Here is a 25,335-nt window from a genome sequence, read left to right on the forward strand (position 1 = left end):
ACGATTCATCAACTTTCTTTTTCTTTTTTGTGATAACTAAATGAGAATATCTGACTTTCAGTGGGATTCCCCTGTCCCTACCAGAATGCGATGAGGTTCTTCTGTCAAGAGGATCCTTCATACTTTGACCGTATCAGAGAGAAACATCGAGAGAGATGGGAAGGTAAGTCTATTTTCGAAAGAAAATCAAGCTTTAACTATGAAATAGTGGTAATTTCTGAAAATGGAAACGAACAATCACCAAATTTGAAACTCGGGAAATCTATTTACTTGAATGCAGATGAGAGCGGCAGTGATTTGGTTATTCTGAGCATAAACAGACAGTTGATCTCTGATTGCCAGGTCTAATTTAATTGTCGCTTATGTCTACGGGAACTCAATCAAAACATCCCTTATATCACCTAAAAACTAATTCAATTCAATTATGTCGCGGAATGCAGCCGTCTAAAGGGAGATCAAGGACTATTCCACAGCCTCAAGAAGTGATCCTGTGTCTTATTTACGTTCACCATTATAAGCCTATCAATATTCTTTCCAGGAAAGTTCAGTTTGTAAATCCGAAATTAAGCCTTTTTGATCAATGTGCAGTGAATGTGATCTTAGTTGGTGATGAAGTTTGTTTTTATGAGGGTCTCAATAAGCAGCACGGACTCACCCCCACAATCTGCCTGCTTACATCGTATTGTTCAGCACGAAACAACAAACTACAGTGTGTCCAGACTCTAGCACACGAAATGTGCACAACGTGAAGCGCTTGAATAACCGACGAAATCCTTCTTTATAGAAAGGTCAACTCTCTGCATTGTGCATCATAATGGCCTGGTAAATCAATAAGAAGGAAATGCATTATTCATTTTTCTAGAAGAACTGCCTTAATGACACTGTCATCGTCTCTATAATGCATTTGTCATGAACAAAATGTAGCCGAATGTTGCTCAATTTTCGGTCGCGTTTTCCATCTTGCAGCGATATAATTAAGAACGACGGTGTATTATCCAGTTATATCAGCTTCGTGTTCAGAAATTCAGCAGGGTTGTGACGCATTGGAAATATAATGATTAATTTGTCATAGTTAGCATGGTGTCTTCTAATCAAATTATATATATGTACTTCGACAAATATGAATATGTACTGTATACATAAACAAAACTACAGTATAAATCCAAGGAATATATCAATTTTTAAGTGTTACAGTAAGACATTGCAATTGCATGAACTAATCCTTTTACAAGAAAAGACATACATTAAGAACTTGTTGGAGAGTTGAATACGAAGAGCAGGTGAAAATACATGCACTTACATTGTAAAATATAAACATTGATAGAGAGGAGCTTATGGAAATACTTACACGTCTACACTAGTCTGACTATCTAAATATGAATGACTTGGAAATAGGAAGGCAATAGAAACCGGTTCATAGGGAATATTAGGTCTTACAAGGGACAGTATCTTATCGGTTCATAGGGAATATTAGGTCTTACAAGGGACAGTGTGTTACCGGTTCATAGGGAATATTAGGTCTTACAAGGAACAGTGTCTTATCGGTTCATAGAGAATATTAGGTCTTACAAGGGACAATATCTTTCCGGTTCATAGGAAATATTAGGTCTTACAAGGGACAGTATCTTATCGGTTCATAGGGAATATTAGGTCTTATAAGGGACAGTATCTTATTTGTTCATAGGAAATATTAGGTCTTACAATGGACAGTATCTTATTTGTTCATAGGAAATATTAGGTCTTACAAGGGACAGTATCTTATCGGTTCATAGGGAATATTAGGTCTTATAAGGGACAGTATCTTATTTGTTCATAGGAAATATTAGGTCTTACAAGGGACAGTATCTTATTTGTTCATAGGAAATATTAGGTCTTACAAGGGACAATATCTTTCCGGTTCATAGGGAATATTATGACTTACAAGGGAGTGTCTTATAGGTTCTTGGGGAATATTAGGTCTTACAAGGGACAGTATCTTACCGTTTTATAGGAATATTAAGTTTGCTAGGATTCCCAGCAGATGAAAATTTTACAATTCTTTACCAGCCTCTGTGCCAAGGTGTTATGAATACAACATGTTTTTAAACAAAGATTTAGTCAATGGTGCTTTAAACCATTAACGGTAAATTAGCATTCGATCAAAGAGTCTGCCAGACATTTAACGCCTTTGTCCTCTCCTATGAATGTAACTAATGTCTGTTGAAAGTTTTTCATATAACTCGGATTATTCACTCAGCAACAAGGAAATATAGGTATAACCAATACATATTTTAACATCAAATTAACAATAAAAGCTGGCTTTGATTAAATTTAGTGGGGAGAAAATTAATTACATTTTCAGGAAAGGCATAAAACCCATTGAAGCGCCAGTGCTTGATTTGAAACGTGATTAATCATTATTCAAGTATATCATAAACTCGGGATTTAATTTGCACTTTTTGCCGTAATCGGCATCTTCAGCCACCCGACGTTGTTTGCAAACTCTTTCCTCAGATATCACAATGGTTTAATAGCCATGTTTAGGAGTTATAATTACCTTTTCTAAAGTTTCAAAGAAACCAATTAGCGTTATCAATGGCAAGGGGTCCTCTTCCAAGAAATTCATATCACATATAATACAAAATAGGCCCATCTTTGGAATGGATTAATCCCTCTAAGTTTTCATTTTCGTTTATAAGACTTCACGTGATTGGTATCATAGTACACCGTGTCATTGGATATCAGTTAATATCATTGGGAGATGGAGCGGACAATGAAGACCTACAACTTGATACACAGTGTCAGCTATCCTCTAGTTCATTTTTACGATATATAATTGACAACTTATGAAATATTACACAATTCGAAGGCAATTCAGTACTTGTAGTTAGAGCAAAAGTTTATAGAAATTAAATTCTGAGATACACTATATCTATTTAAAAAAAATATCATTGTTTCCTAAACAAGTGTGTGTATATATATATATATATATATATATATATATATATATATATATTCAATAAATTATTTTTTCTTGGTATCGGGGTAGAATAAAGTCAAAAAATAAAATAAAATCCAATGCTCAAACTATTATCTATAGCGCATTCGCCCTGCGGACTCCGCAGGGCGAAAGCGCTATAGATAAAAGTTTGAGCATTGGATTTTATTTTTTGACTTTATATGTATATATATATATATATATATATATATATATATATATATATAGAGAGAGAGAGAGAGAGAGAGAGAGAGAGAGTTTTTTGAAGTAATCTTGTTGAATAATTTAATATTACATGTAACACGCAATCGGACTGGCTGAACACTGAAAAAAAATTGCCTTGGTATGGGGACGCATACCTTTGACAACCCATGACGGCACTACTTTTTTTCTTCATTTTGTTTTAAGTGTGTACAATACGATGTCACTGTTAGACTGAATTAAATGTGTACAATACGATGTTTGTATTAGACAGAATTAAATGTGTACAATACGATATTTGTATTAGACCGAATTAAATGTGTAGAATACGATGTTTGTATTAGACAGAATTAAATGTGTACAATACGATGTTTGTATTAGACAGAATTAAATGTGTACAATACGATGTTTGTATTAGACAGAATTAAATGTGTAGAATACGATGTTTGTATTAGACAGAATTAAATGTGTACAATACGATGTTTGTATTAGACAGAATTAAATGTGTACAATACGATGCTATATTAGACAGAATACAATGTGTACAATACGATGTTTGTATTAGACAGAATTAAATGTGTAGAATATGATGTTTGTATTAGACAGAATTAAATGTGTAGAATACGATGTTTGTATTAGACAGAATTAAATGTGTAGAATACGATGTTTGTATTAGACAGAATCAAATGTGTGCAATACGGTGATTGTATTAGACCGAATTAAATCTGTACAATACGATGTTTGTATTAGACAGAATTAAATCTGTACAATACGATGTTTGTATTAGACCGAATTAAATGTGTACAATACGATGTCTCTGTTAGACCGAATTAAATGTGTACAATACGATGCTTGTATTAGACCGAATTAAATGTGTACAATACGATGTTTGTATTAGACAGAATTAAATGTGTACAATACGATGCTTATATTAGACAGAATAAAATGTGTACAATACGATGTTTGTATTAGACAGAATTAAATGTGTACAATACGATGTCTCTGTTAGACAGATTGTTTTCTCGATGTCACACAAGGCACACTTGTACCCAAAATACTGCTACAAATTCAATACAATATCTGAATGATATTTGAAGAATAGTGTAAAACAAAGATATCATATTCGAAATATTCAGTTTGAAATGCATTTGATCCGCCCCTCAAAGCATAAAATGCGTCCCATCTTACAAAGTCACTGTTTTACTGTGTCGGATTTAATTTAAGGGCAGCGAAGTAAACACATACACTTATTTTCTGTTAAGACTCTGCCAGAACCTTAATCTACTGTTACTCTCCATTCATCGTCTGGATCAGCACTGTCATCTTTCAGGAATGTACCAGGAAAATCACATACACAATAGAAAGTTAACGAACGATCTATGACGTCATTGCATATTATCATATATTCAAAATATTTAATCCCCAAATCCTTTGTGCCTCACTTTTATAAACGAATTTTAAATTTATTAATTTTCAGGCATGGATATAAAAGCAGAACTTTACAGAGACTTTTACTTCGACCGCTTCCAAAGAGAAGGTCAACCTCCCACATACCAGAGAAGGGGATCCCTTCAGCTATGGCAGTTTTTAGTTGCCCTCCTTGATGACCCCGCCAATTCTGCCTTTATCGCGTGGACTGGTAGGGGACTTGAATTCAAGCTTATCGAACCGGAAGAGGTACTCTCTCTCATAGTTTAAAAGAAAAAAGACAACATGGACACTAATAAAATATATACATGTATATAGTAGTATGACGTCATAAAAGAATACCGTTTGCAGTGTCTCTGAATGACATCTTTTTCTTTTCTTTTTTTGCATATTTCTTTTACGTCCTTTCGAGAATGTTTCACTCATATCGAGACGTCACCAGCTGTAGGCGAAGTGTTACAAGTTTAGACCTATAAATGATGCTCAGGGTCGTAGCAGGGTCGTCTCTACTGTATTTTACGTCTTTGATTTGATTATGGTAAGACAGGAGCACGGCTCGATCCCACGACAGCCCGGTTATCGATCCCGCGACATCCCGGTTATCGATCCCACGACACCCCGGTTATCGATCCCACGACATCCCGGTTATCGATCCCACAACACCCCGGTTATCGATCCCACGACATCCCGGTTATCGATCCCGCGACATCCCGGTTATCGATCCCGCGACATCCCGGTTATCGATCCCACGACACCCCGGTTATCGATCCCGCGACATCACGGTTATCGATCCCACGACACTCCGGTTATCGATCCCGCGACATCCCGGTTATCGATCCCACAACACCCCGGTTATCGATCCCACGACATCCCGGTTATCGATCCCACGACACCCCGGTTATCGATCCCGCGACATCCCGGTTATCGATCCCACAACACCCCAGTTATCGATCCCGCGACATCCCGGTTATCGATCCCACGATATCCCGGTTATGAAGCACTCTAAAGCCTCTGACCACTGAGTCACCACTACCGGTCTGAACGACGTCATAGGTTTGGGCGTATATAGTGTCTTAGTAACAGTATAAAAACAACGCCATGCACATTTAAAAATCCTTTAATGAAATTTCCTTTCAAACGAACTATCCGAGTAGAATTTGATAATAGGGATCACAGTGAAACATCTGAGATTTAAATCATAACAGTTATGGTTTACAAGTGTCTGTGTTTTGTTTTAAGGTAGCCCCACCCTCATGTGACTTATGAATAGTAATGGTTGAAAGTGGGGAAACTATTAATTTCAAGGTGTCAGACATACAAAAATAGAAGTATGGGTCAACATCAGAAAATCACACATTTTTGTAAAACAGAATAATAAGAAATAGATAAAATCTTGTTAAAATGTCAATGTCAACAGTTTAGAAAAACTACTAATATATAAATATGTATAAAATAATTGTGGATATTAAGAACATCATTGTATAATGGGCATACAGTAGAGGAACCAGCATAGGAGTTATTGTCCTTGACATCCCCCCCCCCCATTATGAATAATTGATTATCTATTGAAAATAAAAACATTTTCACTATCAATAGTTCAATACCAATTTTTTTTTGTTTCCAGTAAATAAAGTTCCTGAAGGATAAATTTCTATCATGCGCAAACTTTAATCTATATTGTTTTTCTCTCCTTCATGGACTCTACACCTAGCAATACTTTAGATACTGTAGACGCAGTTGCTGTGTATATGACTACAACTGCCTCATATTACGTAGGAAATCCATAACCAATATTTTATTAATTATATTCATTAATACCGCCAATATGTAATTGAAAGAAATGAATCTTGCTTAATTTCTTTCAATTTGCGAAATGAATATCTTTTAAAAATTATATTTATGAAAATACTAAAAACAGTATATTATAATTGTATAATTTTTCTTATCTATTACTTAGAATCAAATTCTTGAAAAAATGTTTTATTGACGCAAAGCGCCAAACTAGAAATAACGGTATCTATGTTAAAGTTAAGGCTGTTTCTTGAATAATGACCGATGTCATGAACAATGATAATTGTCGAATACTCGCTTCTTAGTTAAAAGAAGATAATTACATGTGGAAAAAATCAATACAATAGAAGAGAAACTGCAATAATTTGACACCGACTTAGCCTATATGGCATTCATTGCGACATTTAGATATATCAACGACGTTTTATCTGTTAACAATGCTAATTTTCATTCATGTGTTGATTCGATAAATCCCTGTGAACTCGAAATAAAAGACACCACAGAGTCATCCACTTCTGCTTCATACTTAGATATTTTATTGAAATTAGATATCAACGGCAAACTAACACCACTTTATGATAAACAGGATGATTTCAGCTTCTCTGTCGTCAACTTCCCATACTAGTATTTATGTAGCAATATTCCATCATCACCTGCATATGGTGTTTATATCTCTCAATTGATTTGATACCCAATAGCTTGTTCTGCGTATGACCAGTTTTTAAATCGAGGCAGGCTACTGACAAAGAAGTTGATGGTGCAGGGGTTTTAACAGTCTCGATTAAAGTCAGCATTTCGCAAATTTTAAGGTCGTTATAACAATCTAGTTTGCCGATACAACCTATCATTAGATCAAAATACTGTCTGACTTGTTTCATACCATACCAATTTTGACAACCTATAACTCCGATTACCCGATCAAAATTTAGGGCTCACGGCGGGTGTGACCGGTCGACAGGGGATGCTTAGTCCTTCTAGGTACCTTATCTCACCTCTAGTATATCCAGGGGTCAGTGTTTGTCCAACTCTCTATTTTGTATTGCTTATAGGAATTATGAGATTGATCACTGTTCGTTGTCTTCCCCTTTCATATAAGTTATATATATTATACATACACACACACACACACACACACACACACACACATATATATATATATATATATATATATATATACCGGAAGTGGGTATCCGAATAAAGTGAAATTTTCTGTGCTTTATATTAAATATTTCTTCACTTAGGACAGTTATGTTCATTTAAGAGTTTATTGCTATTTCTGTGATTTATATATATATATATATATATATATATATATATATATATATATATATATATACATATATATATATATATACATATAGTGTTTTTGCCTTTTTGTAATGATAGTCATTTTTTCATGAACGCGCTGCAGTTATGTGTATGAATGCTTACTTGATGAATATAGTATGTCTATTTTAAGGACTGGGAGTTTCGAAAGAGATAAAAGTGTTTAAGAGGAAGGGGGGGGGCATTAAAGGAAAATATGACTTCACAGTTGTCCAAACAGACATAATGTTAATTTCTCCAAGCTTTAAAATCATAAATCGTGGGGGGGGGGGATGTTTTTAAAATAGGTTTTCTCCACTATGAACTCTACACCTAGCTATTGCGTAGCTCTGCTATGAGCGTATTAGCCTCTTATTTTGTATCGGATGTAAAGGGTGAAGATAACGAACAATGATCAATCTCATACCTCCTATAAAGACTACAAAACTGAAAGTAGGAGCAATGAACAGTGATCGATCTCATACCTCCTATAAAGACTACAAAACTGAAAGTAGGAGCAATGAACAGTGATCGATCTCATACCTCCTATAAAGACTACAAAACTGAAAGTAGGAGCAATGAACAGTGATCGATCTCATACCTCCTATAAAGACTACAAAATTGAAAGTAGGAGCAATGAACAGTGATCGATCTCAAACCTCCTATAAAGACTACAAAATTGAAAGTAGGAGAAATGAACAGTGATCAATCTCAAACCTCCTATAAAGACTACCAGATTAAGAGTAGGAGCAAACACGGATCCCTGGATAAGAGAAGTAAGCATCCCTGTCGACCGGTCACACCTGCTGCGAGCCCCATATCTCGATCGGGCACACGGAGTAATCCGTAGTCATATATGTAGATTGTAGAAACATTACTGTGTAATATAGAAAGGATAAATGTAAACTTAACTAAAACATACTTTGCAATATGTTGCAGGTTGCCAGACGTTGGGGTTTGCAGAAGAATAGACCTGCTATGAATTATGATAAACTGAGCAGATCTCTTCGCTATTACTATGAAAAAGGAATAATGCAGAAAGTGGCGGGAGAACGTTATGTTTATAAATTCGTGTGTGATCCAGAAGCACTCTTTACAATGGCTTTTCCGGATAATCATAGGCCGATATTGAAAACAGACTGCTACTCTGAGGATTTTTACCGAGGTTCCAATCAATCAATTGATAACCAAACGATGACATTCGAACAGACGAATGCTAGTCACATGACTCCTAGTCCGTTTACTTCAAATCATCACGTACCGATGCACGGTCTAAACATGATTTCTTCGCCAACGTCATCAAGTTCTAATATGCAGAGCATGGAGCAGCACCGTCTACAGTACATGCACGGCATGCAGAGAATGTATAACACAGGACCTTATCTGGAGAATTGTGTGTACTAACAACGAAAGTACCATATAGACCAATACATTACATTTGGACCACGTTTCATTGTAACATGGTCATTTTGCAACTCTTAAACTATTTGTGATTTTCTATCTGCTTACTTGAATCCATAAATTTTCAGACTCTTGAGGAATAGTTTTGTTCATGTCTAATTTATAGTTACCTTTTATGAAGAAATAGTTAAATTTTGACATGCCATTTATTATCTAGAATATTCTCAGACTTAATGGAAATGTAATTTGTTATTCTATCATCTATACGATTTCCAAATTTGTGGCTCTGTGATATTTAAATGATTTAAAGATATTTTTATTATTAATACCAATAAAACGTCATTGTAAAATATGTATCCAATTTACTCTTCTAACATTTATACGCATTTAGTACAGCAAGCTTATTGGCAAAAGTGTCCTTGATATCATTTTAGTTTGTTGTTTGGCAAAGAGTTACTTGACATTAAACCTAGTATGTGCTTGTTTTGAATAGCATTAGATTATTATGTTGTACCATTCCTTTTTAGTGCTATGTTTCATAAAACAGCAAATCATTCATGGTTTTTAATTATTACAAATATATAACAACAACAAAATCTTTAAATATGCTTATAAAACCATTTCAATTAAAGTCGTATTTCATATCTGTCCAGAATTCATAAGTTTTTTTCGGTTTTTGTTTAATGTCTTCTTCCACTTGAATATGATATCTGTCTTCAGATAAAACTCTTCCATCATTTTTGTGGTTACTGATGTATCCACTGAAAATAACACCTGAATCAGCCGATGGTTCCCTGCGTGAATTATGGACTTCTGCAGTGGTCCACCCTTGCCTCGAGTAATAAGGGGGAGGTGGACTGAATTTATTTGCAGGCGCTGGTACGTTTTTTTCAAAATCTCTATTTGGTTTTGGTTGTGGGGGTCCTTTATTTATTGGCGATGTGACATCAACTACAAAAAAACCAAGCAGAAATACAACAATGCATCATTACAGAACAGTGTTTATGATTAAAAAAAATTGTGTGAAAGTTTCAATATCTTGGTATTAGACCGATTGAGGCTTCATAAACATGTCGCCGGCATGGTTTTATTGACTACACTAAAGTAAAATTTTATCACACTCGATGAGATCAAATTCATTACTTCTCTCCTCCACAGGAGAGCGAATTCTTGGTGGTCTTTCCGGTTTTGGAGCGGGTATTTCTTTCAGAGGTTTAGGTTTTGGAGGAGGTTCTTTCGGCTTGGGTTTTTCTGCTGGTAATTCCTTAGGTCTGGGTAGGACCACCTTTACTGGTTTGGGACGCCATACTTTCTTCCTTTTACTACAGTAAAGAAGATAATGGTACATGTATAACAATAGCTGAAGACAGCGTACTGCCGTATACCACAGGCATGGTTATCTGACGGGCAGATATTATCCTAAAACTCTAGATATCTGCAATAATTATGTAATACTACTAACAATACACAAATAATTCATGAACAGTAATAATCATATCAAAGATGCACACTCTGTGAAAAAAAGTCAATAAAGCTTTAAACCATATGTACTCACCAGCAATCACATTTCGGTTTTCTGCATTTACAGTCCTTAGTACACAAATAGCAGGAGAAACCAATGAAACTCATAAAGAAAAGGCAACCAACCATAGCTGGCACAAACCAGGCCATATCTGTTGGTTTTTCTAAAAAGGAATAGGGTCGGTCTGTGGAATATGGAGAATCTGCTATGACGTAATGTGGTATGGTTATAACCACTGGAACCGATGTTGAACGACTTGCTAAATCCGTCGCAGTCAGTGTAAGTGTATACGTTGCTGAGGTATTATAGAGACCACTCAGATCTTTTATATATAAGCTGCCATTTTGAAGTACGTCGAAGCGGGTGTTTGGAGATAAAGAATAAGAGTATTTGCCATGATTGTGTGAAGACAGATCTTGATCACCAGCCTGAATTGTTTGCACTATTTTCCCAACTATTTCATAAGACTGAACCGTAATGGCGTAACTGGAATAGGGGAATGTTGGAGAAAATTCGTTGTCATGGCGAATATGAAGTGTTACAACACAGGTGTCGCTTAGTCCTGCAGCGTCCGTGACCGTCACAGTACAGTTAACCTCTTCCGGTGAGACGCCGTCATCAAGATTATAATCCCCCTTAAAGCTGATCACCCCGGTTGTAGATGAAATTGAAAATCGATTAGTTTCATTACCACAGTCTAAAGAGTATGTTTTAGTGTCACCACTCCCACTATCTGGATCCAAAACATTATACCTCGTTGCAGGAAATGCACTACCATCCTTTTAGAAATGATATGAATAGTATTTTAACATGTCCATGCAATATCGTTTGTGTACAAAATAGACATATTGCCTGTAAACAGAATAACTATGTGTAAATTGTCTTTAGTCTGTGATTCGCATTAAATTATTCTGTCGCTGCATAGTGATGGCAAAATAATATTCATATTATTATAGAGATGTTTAGGTATGTATTACAGTGTATCCTTTGGAAATTCAACAGATATATGATATCTCAAAAGGGTCTTCATAAACATGGCAGTACTATATGCGTAAATCATATCAACGCTTAGTAAGATTACTTGCAGAGAGATGTGACCAATCGTTTTTGTCTCTGACCAACAAGTCACGTACCGTTCCTTCTGTCCTCGAGGCTGAGTAATGTGATTGGGAAAACGCTGGATCTTCGTTTACATTCTGAATCTGAATTGATAGGTATTCCGTGTTGTACCATTTACCATCAGTGACCGTGATGTACATCAGGAAGGAGGGCGGGTTGGGAAGAACATCGTAGTCTATGTTGTTAGAGCTGGAGGTATAAACTATACCAGCTGAAAGAAGGAAGAACGTATATCCTATAGGAAGCTGAGGTATAAACTATACCAGCTGAAAGAAGGAAGGACGTATATCCTATAGGATACGAATAACAACACACAACAGAAGCACAAATACAATAAGGAAGCATTAATCTAAAGACATTTCTAAGTGATATATACAATCTTTACGTATTGCTGCAAATGGTATACACATGTTTGTCGAACGGAACAGCCATCTCAATTTCGATTAAAAAAATATATCAACGTAAAAATTGTAAACTACAGTGTACCTTACGACGATTAACAAACAACTTCTACAACTTATATCAATATCCCTGGTCGGTTTGTATATTAGCGCGAATGAGGAAAACAACACACTGACAGCAAGTACACCCTTAACGGCACAAAACACCCTAATGCAGTGTTATTTACAAGCTGTTAATGTGATAATTGTTTGTTTGTCAATTAAATCTAATCTGTTTATGAAATGGCTAACAACTGCTTTCAAATCTTCTCGCTCGAGGTCGCATATGACGTTACAGATAATGGCGCGTAAACTATCGAAGAAAATATGCATATCGCAAGATTTGAATTTATCGCTTTCAAACTCGAAAACTACGCAAACTGTTTCATTTAAAACACATGTAAAGTAGTTTTAGGCATGAAATGAATTAATTTTGCTGAAAAAATTAAAAAGTTTAAAAACATGCGATGTGTCCTTTAAGCTACAAATATATACACATCGAAAAAAGTATTGCCACACCAAACTTACTAGTACTCCTTTATAAATCTTTTTAAAAACAGGGCAACAATTTTGAATCCAGTAACGCAAGTCAGTCTGTACCTTTGTTTACAATATACCCCTTGTCCTAGAATTCCCTGTGACTATTGTACTTGTATACATTGCTTTAGCTCTTTATTTAATGTGTACAGTTAGGCATTTATATATATACTTTTCTTGCACATCAAAATGATAGGTCCTCAACACGTCCCGATAGCATGTTATTGGAATGAGGCAAGCAGGTATATCATATTGACAAAGTGGGTCATCATCATTCAGCCATCTGAAGAATTGTCATTGAACAAATGAGTCAAAGATCGTGCAAGATCTGGAAGACCCCGTAAAATATCTGTTCGGGAGGTTAATGCACTTAGAAGGATGGTTAGACGAAAGGTTTTTACCAATAGCTCAGTTTTAAAACGGGAATGATGGCCACATCGTTTGCTTTCAACAATAACATAATCAGAATCAACATTTGCCTATCGTTCAAGAAGACCCATGAAAACATTTTCTTACACACAACCACACAATAGCATGTACGCAATGGTGTTGGAAGCTAGCCTCTTGGAGGAAAGTCTATTAGTCGGATGAGAGTCGCATTTTACTACATATCACAGATGGAAGAATGCATGTATGGCGGCAAACTAGAACTGCATACGTATAACAAAATATTGTAGAGGTGATTCCGTTTGGTGGTGGATCAGTAATGGTGTGGGGCTGTGTTTCCTACTATTGTAAACTGGATCTTGTCACAGTTAATTAGGACAACCTTTCACATGCACAAAATTACCAAAGGGATATTCTTGCAGCAAGTGAAGTGCCTCATTTTGACAATCATCCTTTTCAACAAAGGCAAGTGTTCATGAATGACAATTCTAGACCACATCATACTCGTGCTGTGTATTTTTTTTACGACACTACCATAGCCTGCTCGAAGTCCAGATTTGAACCCCTTTGAGCACATTTGGGACTTCAAGAGACATTATTGTCGAAATGAGCATCTGGTGCATCAAAATTGGTACCGTATAAGTTTTACATTATGATCCCTGGGTAGAGGCCTCTGCTGGTGGACTGTTTTTCCCCCGAGGGTATCTACAGCCCAGTATAGCTAAGTACTTCGTTACTAGCTTGAAAATACGGATGCATATCTAATTGTCGTTATAAAATTTAGAAATTCATTTCAAAATGAAGGATTATCTCACTCACGCATAGCTCTTATCCTTCAACGAATTTGACTCCACTTTTTTGGCACACTGTTTTCCCCTATAATAGCTCTAAAACTTAATTGTTATTTCGGATTTCAAACATTTCGGCTTGAGCATCACTGAAGAGATATTATTTGTCGAAATGCACATCTTGTGCATTAAAATTGGTACCGTATAAAGTTTTACATTGATCATCAAGTTCGTCTCAGGACGCCGCCAATTCTATCTTTAGATGAAGTGACACCGGTACTGCATAAGGGGTAACAAGCTCTATCCCAATATCAAATTCTACGTTTGATCAGAGACTTAAGATTGCTTAGAGTCCGTCATTTGTGTGAACATAAGTCACACTAGATACTGAAAGAAACCTGTTAAAATTTTACAACGTGCTAACCATATAACTTAATTTCATTCAAAATAAACTTTTGAATCAATAGACAAAGGCATGTTTATTTACAGTATAATTTACGTAACAATATTACGTCTTCTTATTTGTGAAAAAGACGGTGAGATAACCTTTTTAGAGATTAGGTGATGATATTGAAATATGACGTCAAACATGAAAACTGTTATTCATTTTATATTGTGAAATTAATCAGCATGCTTTAGCTAAGAGAGAAAAAGGCTGGTGTTGCGATTTATTTTTCTACGTGTATATATATCAAAACTACTTTTAACTACTTTCATCATCACTGAAACACAGATGATATAGATATTTACAACCCTTGTTGTCTTGTCTGAAACAATTTTCTTTCTTTTTTCACAGTTCCGGAACACATATTACATGAACTCTAAAAGCGTTGGACCCGACTCGAGGATAATCAAAATTCCCCCTTCTTTGATTGATTGATGTTTTCCGCCACACTCAACAATTTTTCAGTTATCTGGTGACGCCCAGTTTTTCTTGGTGGAAGAGAGAACCCAGATACAAGTACCTGGGAAGAGACCACCGATCTTCCGAAAGTAAACTTTCGCACTTACCGGCGCGATGTTTGTAGTATAGATTATGCCTACATCGTGTATATATGTTCATATACAAACATGTTAGGATGAAATGCACTGACCAGAGGTGAGAGGTCGTTCTTTGAAAACAGTCACACAATTTAGATATGATTCTAAAAGTCTTGTGAATTTCTCGTCGGATTTAGAATTGATATGGTAAAAATCTCCCTACAGAAAGTTAACAGTGGATTTTCATGTATGCACAGAGCCATTCATATTAAAATACCTTTTAAACACAAGACGGTCACAATCACATTATCAACAATGTAATTTTGATACAAGTCCCAGTCAAGTTTTTCCCTCCGTTTTGAAGTCCTGCTCCGTTGCTAACATGCTTATTCTAGATTGACAGACAAATTCACAGGATTTTAAATATCAACATATTTATCTGTGGAATATTTTGAGCAAAAAGATTGCCTTGCAGACACGATTCAAATTCAAAACCTTTACAAAGCAAACCATTAGAAATCATACCTCTTAGGGTTTGGGTTATCATTAAGACAAAGGAAAATGCAACCTTTCGTATTATAGCATGTTTCAGTGATACGAAATATAATCAGAATAAAAACAAACACTATATGCCATGCTTCAAACTACTACATACATAAACGATGCTGAAAACCAGTTTTCCTTACTTGAACTATCTACTCTGAAGTACTTGTCAGCCCAGTCCTTATTAAAAGATGCTCGAAACACTTTGGGATCCGACGAATCTGTGTCGGTAGCAGAAGCTTGAAAAACTGAAGCACCTAATGCCGAGTTCTCCAAGACATTGATTGAGGTGGGTAGATTTGTTAAAACTGGATCACCGTTTATATCTGGAAAAGATGAAAAGGTCTTTGATGTATTTTGCGTACCTCACGAACACGTCCATTCCAAATTTTCACCCATTGTTTGCTTGGGATGGTAGTTACAATGTACTAACTTGATATTGTTACGTCAATAGTACTTGGTCCAACTGTATTCCGCCCATCTGACGCCATGACGTTCACATTATACCCAGCTGTGGAGTGTCGAAGCAGGCGATCAGTTAATAATACTTTTCCCGCTGCAATTGAATAGAGTGCTGTCACCAAGATTGCTGGTAGCTACGAAAGCTCTTGTCATAATGTGTCAATCTGCGATCCCGATCCCTACTGATTTAAAATACCAGGACGCGCTTTAACAGGTCTTGAACAAAATTGTTCTGGTGTCTTGGGGTATCGTAGAGGTGACGCGATAAATCTGAAAGCAACTGCGACAATTCTAAATATGTGTTAACTTATTCAAAATGCTTGTATGTAAGTACGGTGCTGCGACATGTTACATATGTCTGCGATTTGAGACTACTCTATTCTACATGATCTTGCTATTTACCCATGGCGCCACTCAGGGTGTGTCACAGTGATATCCAGATTGATTGATTGTATCTTGTTGAACGTCCCTCTCGAGAATTTTTCACTCATATGGAGACGTCAGTGATATTCAGGTACGCGTTTAAACGCGATAACTTTTGGTAGCTACTGTTGTGGAGAAGATTTGATTCCACCACTCAAAACCATGAGCCATTTTACAGAGTCACTACCTTGTTCTCATGTTTAGCAGTGGTTGGAATCTGGAGGTCTAGTTGGGACTGTGGATAAACATTCTGAATGGAACTAAAATCGAAATATAACCATGTGATCTTCAAAGTGCCTTACTTTCAAAATATTTCATACGTACAATTTAGTATGTCAAAAGGACAGCCGGTCGGCGTACAGGAGATAGAGAAGGAGACTTGTGGACTGTCAGCGTCTGTTGTGCTCACTGTAAATATGAGGTCACCAGTCTTGGCTGTCAACGCATCCAAGGAAACAATCCCTGAAAAATAAGACTTCTTCAATACTTGAAATGAAATGATAAACTGAAATCATACAAATTACAAAACTACAGGCTACAACGAAATGTTGGAGATTGTTTGACATTGGGGTTGAAAGGTTAATCTTCCTGTTACAAACATTGCAACAATCGCTGTGGATTAAAAGTGTAACAGGAAAGCGTCGTATATTACAATTAAATATCATTTTCCAAATCAAAATGTTTGACTAGTTAATATATACAAATACAGTCCTTTCCTTACACAGGGAGAAAATCATATTTGACGATTGACGTAAGATGATATAATAGAACAAAACAACTTGGCGACAAGGATTAATAACAAAAGGCCTTAGGTAACCCACATTAAATATGAAGACTGTGGGAGTTGGTGGAATTGCAAAATTGGATTCGATTGGAAATGTATACAATATGATATTTCAATGGAAAAATGACTTTGTGGTTTCACTTTGGAATATAATAAAACACAAAACAATAAAGAATATGTACACTGAGTGGCCAAAAGTATTGCAACAAACATGGCTGACGTCATCACAATTTTACTCGCTTCAAATTTTTATTTTTATTGCTGACGCGTAACAAAGTAAGCTTGGGTCGTGATGTCAGGTATGCGAATTAACGAGGGTACGAATTATATGGGGACCGTTTGTACTTCAAAGTAGCAGACGATTTCCGGTAAGATATCGAATGAAAACAATGTCGAAGAATGAGAGAGAATTGTCAAAGGACCTAAAGAAACGGATTGTAATTCTGAATTCAAAGGAATTTAATGACAACAAAATTAGTGAATCATTGGGAATCCATCGAGGCACTATTGGAAGAGTTTTGAAAAAAATCCGTCAAAAAGAAAGTGTTTAAAACGATCCCCAGAGTGGAAGGCCCCAGTGATAGATGACGGGGGGGGGGGGGGGGGGGGGGGGTTGGTCGGAAACTTTATCGCATTCTGAAAACTAACAGAAGACAATCTCTTCAAGACTTTACATCAACTTTTAATAGGAATGAAGGTACAAATGTGTCCAGGAGAACTGTTCGTCGTAGGTTACACCAGGAAGGATACAGGAGCCGCAAAATTCAGAAAACGCTTACAATCGCTGAAGTCAACAAACAACGCCGAATTTTGTGGTGCCGAGGAAAAGATATTGGAAACTTGAACAGTGGTAGAAAGTTATTTTCTCAGACAAAACATTGGACAAAATAACTGTAAGTTTGTGGAGAAAATCGTCCGAGAAGCGGAAGCCTTACCGCCTGAACCAACGCAAAACGCCCGTGAGAATGAGTTGTATGTTTTGGGGTTGTATTACCTATGATGGTATTGGTGTTCGTGTACCTGTTGATAGAAATCTAAACAGCAAAGTATATTGAATTGCTGGATAATCACTCATGGCCTGTTGTTGTCAAAGTTTTCGGAAAGCAGCAATTTATTTTCCAAGACCATAATGCCACCCCCACTCCTTTAGACAGACCAATACTTGGAAACAAGAAAACGGTATTCCAACATTAAACTGTCCTGCACAGTCCCCGGACCTTAATGTCATTGAAAATGGCTGGCGTTGTATCAAAATGAAACTGTCCCGTGAGTTTGATGATATTAAAAACCGGGATGACCTAATGGCTGCAGTGACAAGAATTTGGAATGGCCTCTCTTAAACATATATCCGTAGCTTCCAAGCTTCCATATCTTCAAGACTACGACAAGTTATTATTCAGAAAGGCTTTGTAACCAAATACTAGAAAAAAATGTTAAATAGATAATGTTTATTTCATTTAAAGTTGGTTTTTTCCATGCAGCTGTTATTTACATTGTGTACATTGTAATGACGTCAGCCATGTTTGTTGCAATACTTTTGGCCACTCAGTGTACATGTTTTTAGCTTTATTCATGAATGGAGTGTCTACCACCCTGAATTACCTAAACATAACCAGGGTGGTTACTTTAGCGTTTATCATAAGTACGAATGTTATTGCTAGTGTCAGGACTATTCGGCTAATCCACAGTGCCAGAGGACTGAGCTACAGTTGACTCTGCTGATTCCTCCGTTTCTTATGATAAACGCTAAAGTAACCACCCTGGTTATGTTTAGGTAATTCAGGGTGGTAGACACTCCATTCATGAATAAAGCTAAAAACATGTACACTGAGTAGCCAAAAGTATTGCAACAAACATGACTGACGTCATTACAATGTACACAATGTAAATAACAGCTGCATGGAAAAAACCAACTTTAAATGAAATAAACATTATCTATTTACCATTTTTTCTAGTATTTTGTTCATATACGAGTTGTTACGTATGCGTATTGTTATTAAAATGATAAACCTTCAATGGTGTTGTGCATCTGTGTATCAACCAAACCAGAAGATAGTCTACTCATCGACCGATGTACATATAGGCTGATACCACAGTTACCAGAAGATATTGTGTTAAACTGTGTTCCGGTCAGACTGTATTCTACGTGATGCCCAATTACACTAAATATTGCCGTGCTAAAAGCAAACATTCTTGAGGCCAACCTCTCAAGCGACAGGCCTCAAGTGACATTGCTCCAAACGAGTGGTAATAAATATAAGACACGACGCTGAACTAATTGTTGATACAACAAGCCCAAGATTACATGTATATTCTATATATCCGTGTGGTTCTTAAGACAAGAGGCCCACAGGCCTTATCGGTCACCTGAATACTAGTGAAAAAGTATCACTACTTCCATGGGCTATCAAATCTAGAAAAAAATTCCTGTTCTGAATATCTAAGCTAAATTCTAATGTTCAGCAACAGTATAAAACAATATGTGTTCTTAAAACTTCACTGCCTTCAAAGGTGCATACACTGATGAAAGGCTTTAAATAATAGGTATATTAACATTAAAACATCAAAACATATGACTAATTTGGTCTCATCCTTAAGTCATAACCCTAGGTTTTGATTGAAATTCATCATTTTTTGTACATCCTTTTCTGCTATTCCTAAGTATGCATTTAGATTTTATACAGTATCAGCAAACTTACACATAAATACTATATACAAAGTGTTGCCCCACCCTGGGGTCAGAACCCTTACTCCGGGGATCATCAAAATTACAATTTTGGTAAAAGACTACCTGCTCTATCCATTTACTTTCAATTTAGTATCAACAGCACTAAAGATGTTATTTAAGTGTTTTACACATAAACACTATATACCAAGTTTGGTCCCGCCCTGGGGTCAGAACCCCTACCTCAGGGATCATGAAATTTACAATTTTGGTACAGGCCTTGGTCAATTTTGGGCAGTTTTTGCCCCGCCCCTAAGGCCCCAGGGATGCAGGAATCCTGCAATTTACAATTTATGTCCTCCTTGTTCCAAAGATGCTTCATACCAAATATGAAAAGAATTGGAGTGATAGTTATCAAGAAGAAGTTAAAAATGTTCAATTGTTAACGCACGACGGACGACAACCGATTGCAATGAGTTTACTCAGGTGACCTAAAAACTATAGCAAACCTTTGCTATTACAGACAATCACTCTACCAATCATTCCTTTAAGTTACTATCATCAAACTTCTGTTTTTAATGACTACAAAGAACTAAAGAACCCATTTGTATGCCTAATCTAGGGTTATATGATTAACAGGGCTATCGATGCAGTATAGTTTATACTAGTATGTATTATGGCTGTAAAACATTTCTAGATTCCCATTGGCTAACGTAAGTATGTGGAATGTTTATTGAGACTACTTACAATTCGTGTTGTCAATTGTGGGATTATTGTTTTTGTTGACGTTAACTGTGTATGTTCCGGTGGCTGTTGCACTCTTCACACTCTATAGCCAGACTGTAGCTAGTTCGGCTACTGTAGCTTAACTGAGGCCAGTCTATCAGGTACACTCCATATGCTGAAAAAGAAAGTCCACCATCTCATACCGCTTTACAATTTAATAAAACAACATTAATCTTTATTAACCTAGATGAATTAGACAATTCTAAACATACAGGTGATCGCAATCCGCATTTTGATTACGAAAATAAAACATCAAAACCCCAGGTCTCTACATCAGTCTGCATTTTTTAGTTATGTCAGTCTAGCATCAACACGGATTACAAATCAATTGCCATAGAAAATATTACTGGATAACTGCCCCAGAAAGCAGTGTGATTACTCTCTTTTAATGAAGTCGAATTTTAATAAACTGTTAGTTTTCTATAGGAATTAGTACTGAGAAATACGATAACCCTGTTGGTCCATGTTAAAACTACCACAGAATCAGCCGATATGCATGTATAATTTCGTGGTATATGAAAGAGAACAGTATAAAGGAAAAGTATATCAATGAATTTCTTTAAACCGCTTTAAAAATGGTAACATTTAACTCAATACTAGTATGACGTGTAACCTTTTCATTACATTTTTGTTTGTTTGTTTGTTTCTTTAATTGTTTTACGTTCCTCGAGAATTTTTCACTCTTATTGAGGAGTCACCAGCTGTAGGTAAAGTACCACAAATATTGACTTTTTCCTAAGCATTATGCTTATTGCGCCAACGCCTGTAGTGACACGGGACCTCGGATTTAAAGGTCTTAGAAGAAAGACTCGCGATTCTCACTTCTAATTTCCGAGCCTTTGGTGAAGGGACAGTCGCTACCTATTTTTACGTCTTAGACTGGACGCGGCAGACGCACGAGCGGGGCTTGAACCCATGACCTCCCGGTCCCAAAGCGAACGCTCTAACCACTGAACCACCGCGTACAAACAAACGCTCTAACCACTGAACCACCGCATCGAAACAAACGCTCTAAGCACAGAACCACCGCGTTCAAACGAACGCTCTTACCACTGAACCACCGCGTCCAAACAAACGCTCTAACTACAGAACCCCCGCGTCCAAAACGAACGCTCTAAGCACAGAACCACTGCGTCCAAACGAACGCTCTAACCATTGAACCACCGCGTCCAAACAAACGCTCTAACCACTGAACCACCGCATCCACACAAACGCTCTAACCACTGAACCACCGCATCCACACAAACGCTCTAACCAGAGAACCACCGAGTACAAACAAACGCTCTAAGCACAGAACCACCGCGTTCAAACGAACTCTCTAACCACTGAACCACCGCGTCCAAACAAACGCTCTAACTACAGAACCCCCGCGTCCAAAACGAACGCTCTAAGCACAGAACCACTGCGTCCAAACGAACGCTCTACCCACTGAACCACCGCGTCAAAACAAACGCTCTAACCACAGAACCACCGCGTCCAAACAAACTTTCTAACCACTGCGTCCAAACGAACGCTCTACCCACTGAACCACCGCGTCAAAACAAACGCTCTAACCACAGAACCACCGCGTCCAAACAAACTTTCTAACCACAGCGTCCGAAACGAACGCTCTAACCACAGAACCACCGCGTCCAAACAAACGCTCTAAGCACAGAACCACTGCGTCCAAACGAACGCTCTAACCACTGAACCACCGCGTCCAAAACGAACGCTCTAACCACTGAGCAACAGCGCCCGGTAGATTTTCAGTAGAAGTGCTACAGTTAAACTAATAGGCCCAGTGTCTTCATCATTCTCGAAAGAATTCCAAATTGATTCTCACTAAAAATGGTGATACACGTACATGTATAATTAAAACAGGATTCGTACTTTCAAGCAACGATGAATAGTTTACGAAGATATGAATTATTTGCAAAAGCGTACAAGTATAGATAAAACATTCATTATTACTAATATTAAAATTGACATCACGTAAATTAGGCTTACTTGGATTTGCCGTGTTCACTTGTTTAACGATGAAAGGTACATTGGAAGTGGTAAGAGTGCATGTGTATCCATCGTTAAGCTCAGTGACGGTCAAATCCAGCAACTTCCGCTCGGACGTTTCCTCCTCTTCTACCGTTCCTGTGCTCGGTAGATTATCAATTGTCAAAGCCTTGGAAATAAATAATGAATTGATTAGCTATTTTGCAGATCTGACAAAACTAGGTCCACAACTCTTGTCATTGTAAAAACACGTGTATGTCTGGGGGAAAATAGAAATAAATAGGTAATGTTTACATACATTGTATCGACCGCTTTCCTTAATCATTGTCTATCAAGTACATTTATAGTACAATATACATGTAATATTGAAATGAATTGATACAACACACATTTCATTCAAGACATAAGCTGATCGCCTTTGGGATTATGCTAGAACAATTCTTTGCTTATAAACTCTACACAATATATGTTATATCATGGTTATATCTTTCAGACATTTAATAAACAATATTTTGTAAACTCTATACAATATATGTTATATCATGATTATATCGTTCAGACATTTAATATGCAATATTTTGTAAACTTTATACAATATATGTATATGTTATATCATGATTATATCTTTTTATTTATAGACCTTTCCCATCAACACTGACACGTAAATACCAAGCTTATGCAAAGAGATATGTGTACATACATAGCTACATCAGCGTCACCTGGTAGTGTCTATTACAATACATAAACAAATCGTGTTTCAGAAGATTTCTTTTTATTGTTGAATGAAGTTAAATGAATTAGAGTTATTCTTTTTTTCTTCTTTTTTCTTTACAATATCAACATTGTACTCTTTAATTTACTCAGTCATCTGAGTTGGAGATCAAACGCGGTATTATTATTTTTTTGGGATGACGGATTTGTATCGTTTGGATGTTTACGGTTGTTTTCTCATCCAAAATGTTACCATTCGCAAAGTTTTGGACTCTTCCTGTCACATTTATAGTTAAGTTTGTTACTCTATTGTTATTGAATGTTTTTCGAGTGAATTGAAAGTGAGTGGCGGATTTATGTAATGGGTGATATCCACTAGATAAAGGAGTAAGCATGTGATATATTTTCAAATATGCATGGAGTTTTGAGTATTCGCCTGCTTTATCAAAGGCTTACTTTACTTGTTGCATCAAAGACGGTCACTAACCGTGTTAGGGACTGTGAGAGTTACGGTTCCTGTTTGTGACAGACGACAATCATCATAAACTTTGACCTTCATGACGTAAGCAGCTTGATCAGGTATGTCACCTTGTGTAGTTACAATCTGTTCTAAAACAAGAAAAAAAATTGCATTACCAATAACCTTTATAATTTTAACACCATTTATAAATATTTCGTGTCAATACTTCATGACATGGACATATGTGAAAGTTTGATATTTTACTGTTTGTGACATCGAGACTGAAGAATGAGTTTTCCGTGGACACCATTTCCATTGTCAGTGTGTCCTGAGGGTCAGCATCTGTCACGGTGAACACGTACACTGCAGCACCGGAAGCTGTTGATTCCGGAACAGTCACAGTAGTGGAGGTCCCGAAGGAAAACTGGGGAGTGTTTCCTGTGTTGATTATCACAACAAAACATCCACAAATTGTAAATACCTGCCTACGTTAGCATTTATAAGATTCTGCGTTTAAACTGATTGATTGAATATTGTTTTACGCCCCTCTCAAGTATATTTCACTCATATGGAGATGACACCACTGCCGGTGAAGGGCTGCAAAATTTCGATCTATGCTCGGCGCTGAGGGCCTCTGAGCAGGGGGGGGGGGGGGCTTTATCGTGCCACACCTGCTGTGACATGGGACCTCGGTTTTTGCGGTCTCATCCAAAGGACCGCCCCATTTAGTCGCCTTTTACGGCGGCAAGCAAGGGGTACTGAGGACCTATTCTAACCCGGATCCCCGCGGGACCGTTTAAACTGATGAATGTAAATAGTAATATTCCATTAGTTACACAAATTTGTTATCTATTCTATAATTATAGCAAACCTTAATGAATGTTGCAGGACACATAAACTTTCAAATACACCTCAACTTTGTATGTTTTGACGGTCAAACTACCTTTTTTAACAATCGACCTGATGGCGTACTGGCGGTTACTTCCGGTAGTCTGCGGATTAACGTTACTCCAATCCACAATGTCCCCGGCATTCTTGTCTCCTAAGCTGGTTTTGCGTCTGTTGAGGATCGGATAACTGCTTCCTGTGTTGTAAGACACCATTTCTGTCGCACTGGTATGCCTTGTATGAGATGTAATTCAGGTGAATGTATTGAACGAAGAGGAAGAACTCTGAGGCCAACTTAACGAGGGAACATTTTACAGACTTGTACTGTTGTGTGGGGCAAATAAATTAAGGTTGACTGTGTTTAAAGCATTGCTGAAGAAATTATCCTAGATCTAATCTTCCCATTTACAAAACCGTAGCTATAGCATCTGAAAAGTTTAGTCATAAAATGTACAATTATTCTTGTAATTCAACACTTCATAATGTGGCTTTGCATTTCAATACCAATGGACTTATTTTTAAAAAAGGTGAACCGATTGTTTGTTTATTTATAGACCTGCTTTTTAGATCAATATGTGCTGGAAAAATCATGGAACGCATCATTTTCATTTCTATATCTATACCAAGCTGGCGTTTTTATTGGGTCAGGCGAAAAATGTATAAAACTCTCATTTTTTCTTCTGTAATATTATAAAAATCCACTATTTTTTTATGTAAAGCATATGGAATCCTTGGCTAACTTCAGAAAAA

At 36.8% G+C, this 25,335-nt stretch overlaps 1 protein-coding gene and 1 pseudogene across 2 annotated transcripts in view; one reads left to right on the forward strand and one right to left on the reverse strand.

Moving 5' to 3' along the window:
* LOC125646262 (ETS translocation variant 1-like) overlaps positions 1-9,675 on the forward strand; it is a 24,354-nt gene extending 14,679 nt beyond the window's left edge. For both annotated transcript variants that reach the window (XM_048872483.2, XM_056140982.1), the window contains 3 exons: positions 62-163; positions 4,656-4,855; positions 8,642-9,675. In XM_048872483.2, coding sequence (XP_048728440.1) covers positions 62-163; positions 4,656-4,855; positions 8,642-9,106 — 767 coding nt within the window. In that variant the 3' untranslated portion in view covers positions 9,107-9,675. The remainder of the gene's footprint in view (positions 1-61; positions 164-4,655; positions 4,856-8,641) is intronic.
* LOC125646258 (cadherin-23-like) overlaps positions 9,654-25,335 on the reverse strand; it is a 25,421-nt pseudogene continuing 9,739 nt past the window's right edge.

This window comes from Ostrea edulis, chromosome 6 (genome assembly GCF_947568905.1).
Source record: "Ostrea edulis chromosome 6, xbOstEdul1.1, whole genome shotgun sequence".
Classification (NCBI taxonomy): domain Eukaryota; kingdom Metazoa; phylum Mollusca; class Bivalvia; order Ostreida; family Ostreidae; genus Ostrea; species Ostrea edulis.